Genomic DNA, 11,243 nt, shown 5'->3' with positions numbered 1-11,243 from the left:
GGAAGAGAGACTTGTCCACAACTCTAAGGGACATTCCTGCAGTGGAGCAGCAGCACTCTCAGCCCCTCCTGTGGAGCGACTCGGGACTGGCACATCAGCAGCTCCCGAATAAACCCTGAATGGCGACACGGGTCAGGCAGCTGCTATCTGCCTGAAATAAACGGCTTTGCGGTAGTGCTTCCCCTCAGGGGAAACATGTCCTGACAAGAGGCAGTTACTCCAGTGCCCCGAGGGTTTGTGGAGCCTGGTTCCTTTGGGGAGTGTTTTACTGTCTGCTCCCAGTGCCAAGAGCAGCTTTATACCAATAATAAACAAGGCAAAACATGGAGCCAGAGCAAACAGCTGATAAAAATCCACATTTTGGTTTCCTGGCTCCGCAGAACACGCTGGGTAGGGGGAGCAGGAAATCTTTGTGCTGCTGGCACATGGCCTTCCTCCTGTCAGGTAAAACACTCCCTGCTGCTTCTGCTGCTCCCTCATGCCGACTGCCAGCAATCATCGCTAGAGGAACGCACAAGACATCCCTCGGACCGTGAATGTTCCTCAGCTCTCTGCCGTTGAAGCAGAACTATGAGGCCGAGCGCAGGCTCACACGCCGTGCCGGGGTGGTGCTGGCGGGGCTCACTCCTGCGACGGGCACCACCTGCCCCTCCTGCGCAGCCCGACCGGCGGCCAGGACAGGGCTGAGCTCCAGGCCGCGGAATATCCCATCCAGCAGCAGCAGCACGGCGGGAGGGAAGGCAGAGCCGAGCCGAGTGGAGCAGGAGCTGCCGGGGCTCGCTGGGAGCAAGGCTGCAGAGCCCTGGCAGGCACGGCGGGTGCGAGCTCCCTGCCGCGCACAGGCTGCCATCGCTGTCTGTTCTAAAATAGCATTTAACATGACAAGAGGTGTCGGATGGGCGCGGGGAGCGCTGGCTCTCCCCATCTCTTCCCTTGCCGAGAGCCTGTCTACACTGCCATATGTTACTCTGCCGTATACTTCATCGTGCTTTATTTGTCATCCTCTAGCACATATGGTAACAGCTCCACTGCCTGGCACTTGGAGAGGCTGGATTTAGTTCTGAATCAGGCACAAACAAACACTCACTCGGGGCAGTGCTCTTTGCTTCTCACCATCCCTACCTCCCCACACTCCTCTGAGGAAGGGAAACAGGCAGGCAGCTGGGCTAGATCAGCACTGCAGGTCCCTTTTAACTGAAAGCATTTTATTTTAGTATTTTATCATATCCTAGTCCATTATTCTATTCTATTCTATTCTATTCTATTCTATTCTATTCTATTCCATTCCATTCCATTCTGCAGCCTCTGCCATGGAAAGCAGGAGAGGTAGGAAAAGAACAGCCACACTTCAGTCTGGGATTTACTGAAAGCCATCCCAAAGAAGAACAACCATAGGAAAAATAATCATGGACAAAGGAACCAAAGGTGATGGACTGCTCATCCTGGACAGACAGGGAACTGACCTGAGCCAGATAGGCCCTGAAACCTGAATGGCCATGGTGGTGGCTGCTGTCCCTTCTCTTCCACGTCACTTCTGGGAAGCCAAAAGCACAATCCAACCATCTCCCTTGGTGCAATCATGTTTACTTAAACAGAACACACTGGCTCCTTTTACCTTGGGCACAGCAGGGACAAACACAGGAACATTGCTTGCCCACGAATTCTCAGCCTGACATTCCAGACAGAGCTGTGGCTCCAGGGGACTCTGTCCCTGCTCACTCAGCAGGGACACCCTCCAAAATCTAGCCCTTTTGCCAGCACAGGGGAGGTCCCTGCCTGCGACTGAGCACACCAGGGGCAGAGGCTGCAGCAGGGCAGGGCAGGGGCTTTGCTGGCCACCAGGCAGGGATATCCCAGCTGGTTGTGCTGGAACACTATTTTTCATAAGAAAATATTTAAGAAGTTTTCCATGTGCTTGGGAAAATTGTTTTATCATGGGATGGTTTGAACCGTGCAGGTGTGGACCCTTCCAGGTATGCCCAGAAATACTCTGCCATGGAAGGCAGGCAGAGAAAGGGGAGACATGGAAGCACTGCCTTTACCAGCCCAGGCAGCATGTGGGAATGCTCATACCCTGCCACAGAGTCACTCAGGTGTCCAGCTGTCTGTCCATCTGTCCACACATCCATCCACCATTCTGCTGAACCCTCACTCCCTGATGAAAGCCCTGCCCAGCCGTGCTGGAGGTGCAGGGCCAGGGCTGGAGGTGCAGGGCCAGGGTCTCATGTTCCCCCACCAAACAAGACCAGAGAAGGAGAAGAATCTACAGGAAGCCTCAGCCTGACCCCACCTCCCCCAGAGCGTTCCCAGCCACCTCTGGCAAACAGCAGCAAACCTTCTCCTTCTGCTCCCCAGAGCAGGTAACTCTCACTGGACACGACTGGAAGCTCTGCATGGAGCCCACTGCACAATCCGCTGTGTGCCTGAAACCGCAGCAATCACACCAAGGGGCTTCAGCAGGCGGAAGGTGGGCAGCCCCAAGGGAAATTTTTCTGTGCCCCTTGCAGAAATCTGGTGCTGAAAGGGAGAAGAGTCTCCAGATCCTTATTCTTCAGGAGTGCTGTGGAGCGTCAGTAATAAGTCATTTTTGGCAGGCATATGTGAACAGCATCCAGGAAGGGAGAACTTCATCAGAGCAGAGAAATCCTTCCAGCCTGCCTTGGTATGACTCCAGCAAGCCTGAAATATCTCTGAGAGCTCTGCTCCTGACCCTATCTTGGCCAAGGTACCCAATTTACATGTTCCCAGCCACTGTTCCCACTGGCTCGCAGTGTTTGCTTATTTTCAAACAGGGTTTTGCAATTTAAAGGGTTTGGATGGGTAGCAAAACAGGCATTTGCTCAGGGAAAGGCTTCCTCAGTTACAACAATTTCTGCCCCTCACCATTAGGAAAACAGGACCACGTCACTGCCTGAATGCAGGGTGCAAGTGAGCCCCATACAATGTGCTTTCACCCAATAATTAATTACCTATCACTTCTCTAATTATCAGAGCTTCCATTGACAATTCCCAGAGGCCAACAGCAAATTCCAGACTGTGCCCATCCAGCAGCTGCCTGAAATATCTTCCAGGGCAGTGCCTCCTGTCACTGGGACAGGAAGCAGGACCAGTATCTCCAGTCTCCTGCCCCTGCAGGAGCATCACACACTTGTTCCGCAGCCCCACAAGCACTCTGGCTGCCCTGGACTGGAGCTGTGCAAGGCTGTCCCTGGCACACTGCACACTGTTCTGACAGGATCCTGGGCTGAGACAGGGCTGGGTGGACCATGAGAGCCAACAGTGCTGTCTGGGTATTGCTGAGAGGGAAATCAGCCTCCCCAGGCCAGCCTGGTGGTCCAGGAGTCCAGGAGCTGTTCTGAGCAGGACTGGAGGTTGGCTACAGCCCAAATTCTGGTTTTGTGCACCCCAGAAAAATGCAGGGACATTTTGGATTTGCACCTTCTGGGGCCAGAGGATGGCTCAGCTGGCACAAGTGTCCAGGCCAGCAGCAGTTGCCAGGCTGTCAGTGTCCTTCAGTCCCCAGGGCCAAGGAAACACAGCCCAAGGTGGGAGCATAGCAACATCCAGCTCAGACAAACCATTTCCCCATGGCGCACATGTGCAGCCACGTGCCCGGTGCCCTCCCCACTGACCAGAGGGCACAATGTCACCGGCCAGAGGGCCAGCAGGTCACTGGCCCCAGCCCTAGGACTGCCAGTCAAGGTTATTGGTGACGCACCTGCCCAAAAAGCCAGTCTGGGAGGAACCATGCCAGCCAAGGAGGAACCTTGGCACACAGGAGCGGGCAGTGGGGTGGGGGGGACTGGCCACTGTTGACTGGGAGCTGCTCAAAGCACAGGAGGTATTTAACCCCCTGCAGAGACCCCTGAAACCTCTTCTGAGCTCTAAACCTCGACAGCTGAGAACACAGGCCGTGTTTTCCTCACCTTTTTGGCAGGGTATCGCTTTCAGCTGACTGGCGGAGCCGCTATGACCGAAACAACAGGTTACTCAGGGTGAGTAACAGCAACATCTGAATCTGCTTTAATAAGAGAAGAAAAATGTTCTCCAGGTTTCATTTAAGCCTCATTTATAAAAGTAACCTGCACTGTTAGTCAGTTGCTTCCCATCTCTTACAGCAGGTGGAAAGGGACAGCAAGCTGGCCTCTGGCTGCCTGCAGTGTCTGCACTCATCCTGCCAGGCAGTTATTTGGGACAAGCGTGAAATCCTGATTTGCTAAGAGCTTAATAAACTTAAGAAAATAGCACAGTACATCTCCCCTGGACATTGCTGGCAATACAATATGAAGAAAAGAGCTAAGGTAGCCATTGACAAAATTGATAAATACTGAGACATATTTTTTGCCAAATACATAGATATAATAACAGACGTGTCAAAGAGGTTACCTGGAGCAGAAAGACAGCTGGTCCAAACTCCACACACAGCTGGCTTGTCCCTTGTCCCTTGTCCCTGTCCCACCCCCTGTCTAACACCAGGGCTGTGTGTACCCTTGTGAAGCTTCCAGGCTGCCCTGTGCCCCCCCTTCAGCCCGGTGCCCCAACCCATCTCCTTGTTGTCTCCCTGCAGGAGTGGGCTTGTCCTTGTTAAAAACCCACACCTGGATTTGATGGAGGAGGATGTCCTGTACCACTTGGACTTGGGAACGAAGACGCACAACCTGCCAGCAATGTTTGGGGACATTAAGGTAAAGAGCAGGTCCAAAAGCGAGGCAGCAGCTCCCCCCTGCACAGGCTCTCCAGCTGTGCATCCCACGGTGCTACCGGCCCGTGCTGAGCCCCGCTGCTGCCAAAGCTCCCATGGGGTGGGGTCTGGCTGCTCAGCTAAGGGACTTTGCAGCCAAAGCAGCCTGGGCAAGGAGGTTATCTGTCCTTGTTTGTTTTGGGCAGAAATCACAACAGAAAATTATCCTTCTAAAAACCTGTAGCTCTGTAAAACCTGATTTAATATTGGCCCTATGTTGGAGGACAGACAGAATAGGTATTTGTCCAAAGAATCTTGATCATCATCTACTGGAGACAAGGGAAAGAGAATGTTGTATCGTTTTTGGCTGAGACCTGCTGTCAAAACTGACTTGTCATGATGGCATCCTCTTTCACTTCAAACCAGAGTCTTTCCCTAGTTCTGCAGGGGAAGAGCCTCAGTGCCCAGAGCTGGAGCAGCCTTGCACAGCACAGCGTGGGCTCCTGCTGCCCTGCACCCTGGCAGCAGGATCAGCACTGTCCTGGCAGCTGCACACTCATCCTCCTCCTACTTTCAGTGAGCACATTTTCCTTTAATATGTAAAATTTGTCCTTTTTACTCCCTGACTTTATGGCCTCCGTGCCATCACCAGCGCTCACTAATTGTAGTCAGCATTGTTCATGGAATAAATTAACCAATGAGCTCCTCCAACATCTGGGTTTGCTATCAGTGTTGGTACTACCAGCTCAAATTTGTGGAATTATTTTAGATTTTCTTGCCTAGGACTGATACTCAAGTATGTGCAGCTGTATGGCTGCCCAGACCCAGGGTAGTCACCACCCTGCCAGAGTGACAGCCTGGGTTTTGTGTTATCTCCTGGTTTTGTGACCCTCAGGTGTTCCAATGTCCCTTGACTGATGGTGAGGAAGTAGCATCCCACTGCTTTCTCTGGGAAGATGTGCCTGGCACAGCCACCACTGCCACATTCAGGCTGACTCGGGGTGCTTGTTCTAGCTAAGTACCAGCACGCTGATGTTTTATTGCAGTTTGTCTGCGTTGGCGGCAGCCCGAACAGGATGAGGGCGTTTGCCCAGTTCATGCAGCGGGAGCTGGGGCTGGCGGGTGCCGGGGAGGACGTGGCTGACATCTGCGCGGGGTCGGACCGCTACGCCATGTACCGGGCAGGGCCCGTGCTCTCCATCAGCGTGAGTTCCGCGCCGCGCCCGGGGCCGCCGCTGGCAGGTCCCACAGCGCGGGGACCGGGCTGGCACGACCTCCCTCACTTGCCCTCGCCTCCCCCAGCACCCAGCAGCAGAGTTTGTCCCTCTTTTCACTGTTCAGCCACTACCACCAGTGCAACCTCAGCCATGGCAAAGCTGCTCCTGTTTGAACAGCATTCCCCAGCACCGGCACTCTCCGTTTGGAAAGGGCCACATTAACAACAGACGTGCACATGTTCTGCTCAGCTCAGTTTGGGAGGCAAAACCACTTCTCACCACACATGAACTATGAAACACTGCTGGGAGTATTACATTGATACAAGCTCTAAAAAAAGCTGGCCTTATTATTAATTATTCTTTTAGAGCAGGATTTTTGGCACTGAACAAAGCAAAAAGCAAACACAGGCTGTGCTGGGGAGCACTCACACCCAAAAGCTTGGTCCTGACGCCATTTCTTCAGGGACAAGATTAGTCTGAAGTGTGATTCACAGCAGATGGAATCACTCACACAACAGAGCTCGTGTTTTGTCCCTCTGATAAAACCAAAGCAATCCTGACCAAGGGAATCAATCTGAGAGGATCCAAGGGGAACAACTGCCACAAGATTTGCTGTTCCCCAGCCTGGCAGCAGCAAATCCTGGCCAGAAGCAAACCCTCACTGAGCTTGTGGCCACGCACCAGCTTTGGCCAGTGCAGAAGGGGACACGGGGCAGAGCTCATTGCTGCCCTGAGAAGCATCATGCAGAGCTGCTGCCAACATCACATTTCTGCAAGTTGCTTGGAAACACAACTGAGCTCAAACATACAGGGGCAGGAACACAGATTCCAGCTCTGAATATTTACAATGAGAATTAATTTTTTAGGCATCAGCGAATAAGCCAGGCTGATGTTCCAGAATAACAACATGCAAAAAGGTTTCATATTTAAAACATGATACAAGGCAAACAGAGCATTGGTCTCACAGCCAAGAGAAAGGAGACAAAGTAACACAAAAACTGTCTGTGTACCTTAATCACTGGAGCTTCCATACATGCTTCCTTCCTTGAAGATGATAGCAAAACCAAAAAAATGTGAGGCATTTTCAAGAGGAAAAATAAACTCCACAGCATCAAACACTTTTTGTACTTAAAAGTTAAGCTAAGAAAAAGACGTTCGTCTAGCAATGGAGCAGAAGACAGATGAGCAAGCAACAGAGCACTGGGTAGATGCAGCAGAAGCCCCAGCAGCTCCAGGCCTGCAGAAGATCTGCCAGGCCTGGGGAGCAGCAGCAGAGATGGGAGTGGGGCAGCACTGTCTGTGGAGCATGGGAACAAGCTGGTGCCAGCAGTGGGAGCCAGTAGCCAGGCAGGGGCTGGGGACAGAAGGGCAGCAGGGCAGGGAACGTCAGCCAGCAAGAGGGACAGGCAGCCTGCAAGGCACACAGCCAACGCTGAAGCCTGTCCTCACCAAGGGAAACAAACCTTTCCACTGTCCATTGTGCCCAGCAACATTGCAGAGATGCTCCAGTACGGGGTGAGGACAGGCTGGAAGGCACATGGAGAAGTGAAGGCTCAGGTTGTTCCCACTGAAATTCACCACTCCCAGAGCACGAGCAGGACACAACAAAGTGCGAGTCAGCACATGGTGTAAGGATTGGCAATGCATGAGGAAGGTCTGGGAGCATTCAGATGTTGGGATGTATTTGTGGCCCTTCCTTGAAGGACAGGAACCCTCTGTGTGCCCCACAGGGTCCCCAGGGATGAACACCAGCTCTAATAACCTGAAGAACCTTTAAAGCATCGAGAGGAGGAGAAGATGTTAGACATCTCACCTGGACAGACTAAAAAGACCCCCAGATCTCTCTTTGCCCTCAAAAAAATTGCTGTTGGCATCACCAGCAGAAGAGGCCACAGCGTAGCCCTGAGCTTGTTGCAGTCACGTACCTGTCACCTGCCACAGCCTTGTGGGGACTGATGTTTCTCTTTTCTCTCCTTCCAACAGCATGGAATGGGCATCCCTTCCATTTCCATTATGCTTCATGAGCTGATCAAACTGCTGCACCATGCAAAATGCCGGGATGTTACTATTATACGCATCGGTACTTCTGGGGGCTTAGGTAAGCCATTCATGGTGTTTCTTCAGAGCAAAACAGCTATTATTAAAAAGAACTCTCAGCAATAGGTCATGCAGCTCTGAACTTTAGCATTTTTTCAGGTCTCTAAATATCAAACATGGTATTTTGTTATGGGTCAAACCCAGAAAACTTGTAGCGACTGGCTTGGCAGAGTGCACATCCTCAGAGTGTACAAAGGCCTCGATCCCACCACAGCCATGTGTCACTTTCCAAACAGAAAACATGGATTAGTGGTGACCCAACTCCTGGCTGAGGCAGTGGTGCTGCCCGTCCCTGCAGGTAGGGGGGTACACGATCTCTGCAAGCCAGAAACAGCTAAACTCCTGTCACTCAGCACATTCTCACAATCACTTATCTTGTGCTGATTCCGTACATTTTACTTGTACATCCATGCTACTTCATGAATTTAAATTATTCTCTGACATCTTCTTCACACGCTGAAAAGAAGAGCCCTGCAAGCACACATAGATCTATTGAGATTTTCCTGTTGTGCTGAGGTTTGGCAGCAGGACACAGGTGTTATGAGCTCTGGCAACCTCAGCTTCCATTTCCACAGGGATCGAGGCTGGGTCTGTTGTGATCACGGACACGGCCGTGGACTCCTCCTTCCAGCCACGCTTTGAGCAGGTGGTGCTGGATGATGTGGTGGTGCGGAGCACTGAGCTGGACAAGGACCTTGCAGAGGAACTTCTCGCCTGCAGCAGGGACATTCCCGACTTCCCCACGCTCATTGGCCATACCATGTGCACCTACGACTTCTACGAAGGTAAAACCAGCTTTGTCTGTCCTTCTTCACCACACATAATGCCAAGTCTTTCTACTCTTCCATGGACAAAGCTATGCAGGGAACCCAGGCCCCAGAAGGGCTGCAGGCAGAGACCCATGTGGTGCTGGGGGGCCCAGGCAGAGCAGGAGGCACCCTCAGAACACACAGCACCACTGCTTGCACCTTGCTGAGTTGGCCACCAAGCTGTTCCCCTACAGCAAGATCGTCACTTCAGAACAACCAAACACTAGGAAAACATTAGGTTGCCTGTGAGATTTCCATAAACAAACTTTGGTTACTCTGGAACCATTTCCTTTGCAAAATTAAATGCTGATTGCAGAGTAGATGAAACGTAATAAATGAAGAATTAATAATCTGAGCACTATTTATAAAGCTTTAGATCTGCTTGCAGATGCAGCCATCTGTGTATGTCTCAAGTCCATATTTTATTTAAACAAAAAGCCATTTGAGAGGATTAAAGTAGGAGCAGCAATAAACTGAAGGGCGGTCCAGGCTGGCCAGCCAAAGGTAAGCATTTGCCTGCCCCGGGGCCTTCAGACACTGCGAGAGGAGGAGCTGCACGGGGCACAGGTCTGCTCTGAGCACACAGCAGGACAGCCAGAGCCCCCGGAGAGTTAGAGGAGAGGGCTGGGATGGCTGCCCTCACTGAACACAGTGTTAGTCCTGCCTGCAGCAGCACCAGTGCCCTGGGACCAGCTCCCTGACCACACCCGGAATGTCTCTGCAAGCAGCTCCAGCTTCCATCCACAACAGCCTCTGCAGAAAAAGTAAAACCACATTAAAGGGGTTTCCTCTCCTCAGTGTTCCCATTCTGCACGGCTTGTTGTACCTCTTCTGAGTCAGTTGGCATTTTTGGGATTTAACCTGGCAGACCTTCACAGCTGCTGTGCAGCAATGGCCTGTCCCGCAGAGCACAGCATCCGCTGGTACCTCTCACCTGAGGGCTGACTCGACCTTTCCCCAGTGCTGAAACCTGCGTCATTCTTTCCCCTACACAGAGACACATCTCGCTGGCTTTAACACTGAGGGGAATACGAATTAATCAGCTGCTCACAGGAAAACTTTGTGGGCCTCAGATAGAATGTGGGCACTGCTGGACCTCCCTTCTGCACCAATGCTCCATGACGCCATGCAAGGCCAACAGTGACAGTTCTCTGCTTCCTTTCCAGGTCAGGGGAGATTAGATGGCGCACTGTGCTCTTTTTCCAGTGAAAAAAAGCTGGAGTACTTAAGGAGGGCTTATGAGGCCGGTGTGAGGAATATTGAGATGGAGTCTACTGCATTCGCTGCCCTGTGTGGACTGTGTGGCCTCAAAGGTGAGTCCTGTCGCTTCCACCTCCTCCCCACACACGGGCTAAACCCCTCTGAGGGTCCTGCTCTGTGTCACAGGGCCAAACACACATCCTTAATGATTTCATCTAGAAAAGGACACTAAAGCAAATTTCATCGTTCAATAAAACCCAAGTGTGCACTAGGAGACCTGAGTGCGGGCTGGACAAACCAACAGCTTGCTGCCCTCACGCCCCTCCTGGCCGTTCCGCACGTCCCGGCCGTGCTGCCGCAGCCCCTGAGGGCTTGCGGGGCAGCGGGGCCGCGGCTCCCGGCGGCGGCCGTGAGGGGCCGTGAGGGCCGGGCAGGAGGGGCCGTGAGGGCCGGCCGGGAGGGGCCGTGAGGGCCGGGCAGGAGGGACCCTGAGGGCCGGGCAGGAGAGGGCCGCCCGGTGACCGCCCTCCGTCCTCCGCAGCCGCCGTGGTGTGCGTGGCGCTCCTGGACCGGCTGCAGGGGGACCAGATCCGGGCGCCCCACGAGGTGCTGTGGGAGTACCAGCAGCGGCCGCAGCGCCTGATCGCCGCCTTCATCCGCAAGCGCCTGGGACTCCCCCGCACGGACTGAGGTGACCGCAGCACCGCTGGGAGCCGCGCCGGGAGCGGGTGCGGGCCCGGCCCGGCCCAGGACCTGCTCCGGGAACGGGAGAGCGCCGCGCCCGGGCTGCCGGAGCCAGCGGACACCGCGGTGCGGAGCTGCCGGCCCGCGGCGCGGCTGGAACCGCGCGGCACGATCTGCGCTGACAGCAAGCTCAGGCTGTGGGACGGAGCTGCAGTTCCTCACTCCCGGCTCCAGCCGCCGTACAGGACTGTCCTGTTAGGGTCACTCCTGTCCACAGCGGTCTTCCGGGAAGGAAAGCCCTTTCCTTTGGGCATAAAGACAAAACCTAAGTAAATAACATGAAAATGAATCCATTTTTGTGATCGTTATTGTTACTGCTGTTACAAAGGCCGTTCAGATTGTCATTCCTACAGTGTTTAAAGCTGTCACAAAGAGGCACGTGCCAGAGTTTGAGTACAAGAGGGACAGCTGAGGACCTGACCTTCAGGCACTGGTTGACGTTAAAGACACTTTTCTCACTACCAAAATTCACAAACAAATAGTGTAACTTGAAAC

General features: G+C 53.2%; 1 protein-coding gene across 2 annotated transcripts; it reads left to right on the top strand.

The window, feature by feature from the left end:
- Window positions 1-3,824: 3,824 nt before the first annotated feature.
- Window positions 3,825-11,014, top strand: UPP2 (uridine phosphorylase 2). Of its 2 annotated transcripts, XM_041466018.1 has the most exons (7): window positions 3,825-3,995; window positions 4,568-4,685; window positions 5,728-5,886; window positions 7,882-7,996; window positions 8,571-8,780; window positions 9,971-10,117; window positions 10,546-11,014. In XM_041466018.1, exons 1-7 carry the CDS (start codon window positions 3,970-3,972, stop codon window positions 10,692-10,694), a joined length of 924 nt encoding a protein of 307 aa, XP_041321952.1. In that variant the 5' UTR covers window positions 3,825-3,969; the 3' UTR covers window positions 10,695-11,014. The 2 variants fall into 2 exon arrangements, with proteins under 2 accessions (XP_041321952.1, XP_041321953.1); XM_041466019.1 differs by lacking the exon at window positions 5,728-5,886.
- Window positions 11,015-11,243: the final 229 nt, after the last annotated feature.

The sequence above is a fragment of the Pyrgilauda ruficollis genome, unplaced genomic scaffold (assembly GCF_017590135.1).
Source record: "Pyrgilauda ruficollis isolate IOZ18807 unplaced genomic scaffold, ASM1759013v1 scaffold196, whole genome shotgun sequence".
Classification (NCBI taxonomy): domain Eukaryota; kingdom Metazoa; phylum Chordata; class Aves; order Passeriformes; family Passeridae; genus Pyrgilauda; species Pyrgilauda ruficollis.
Note: the sequence above shows the minus strand (reverse complement) of the source record. Positions and strands in the feature narration are given on the sequence as shown.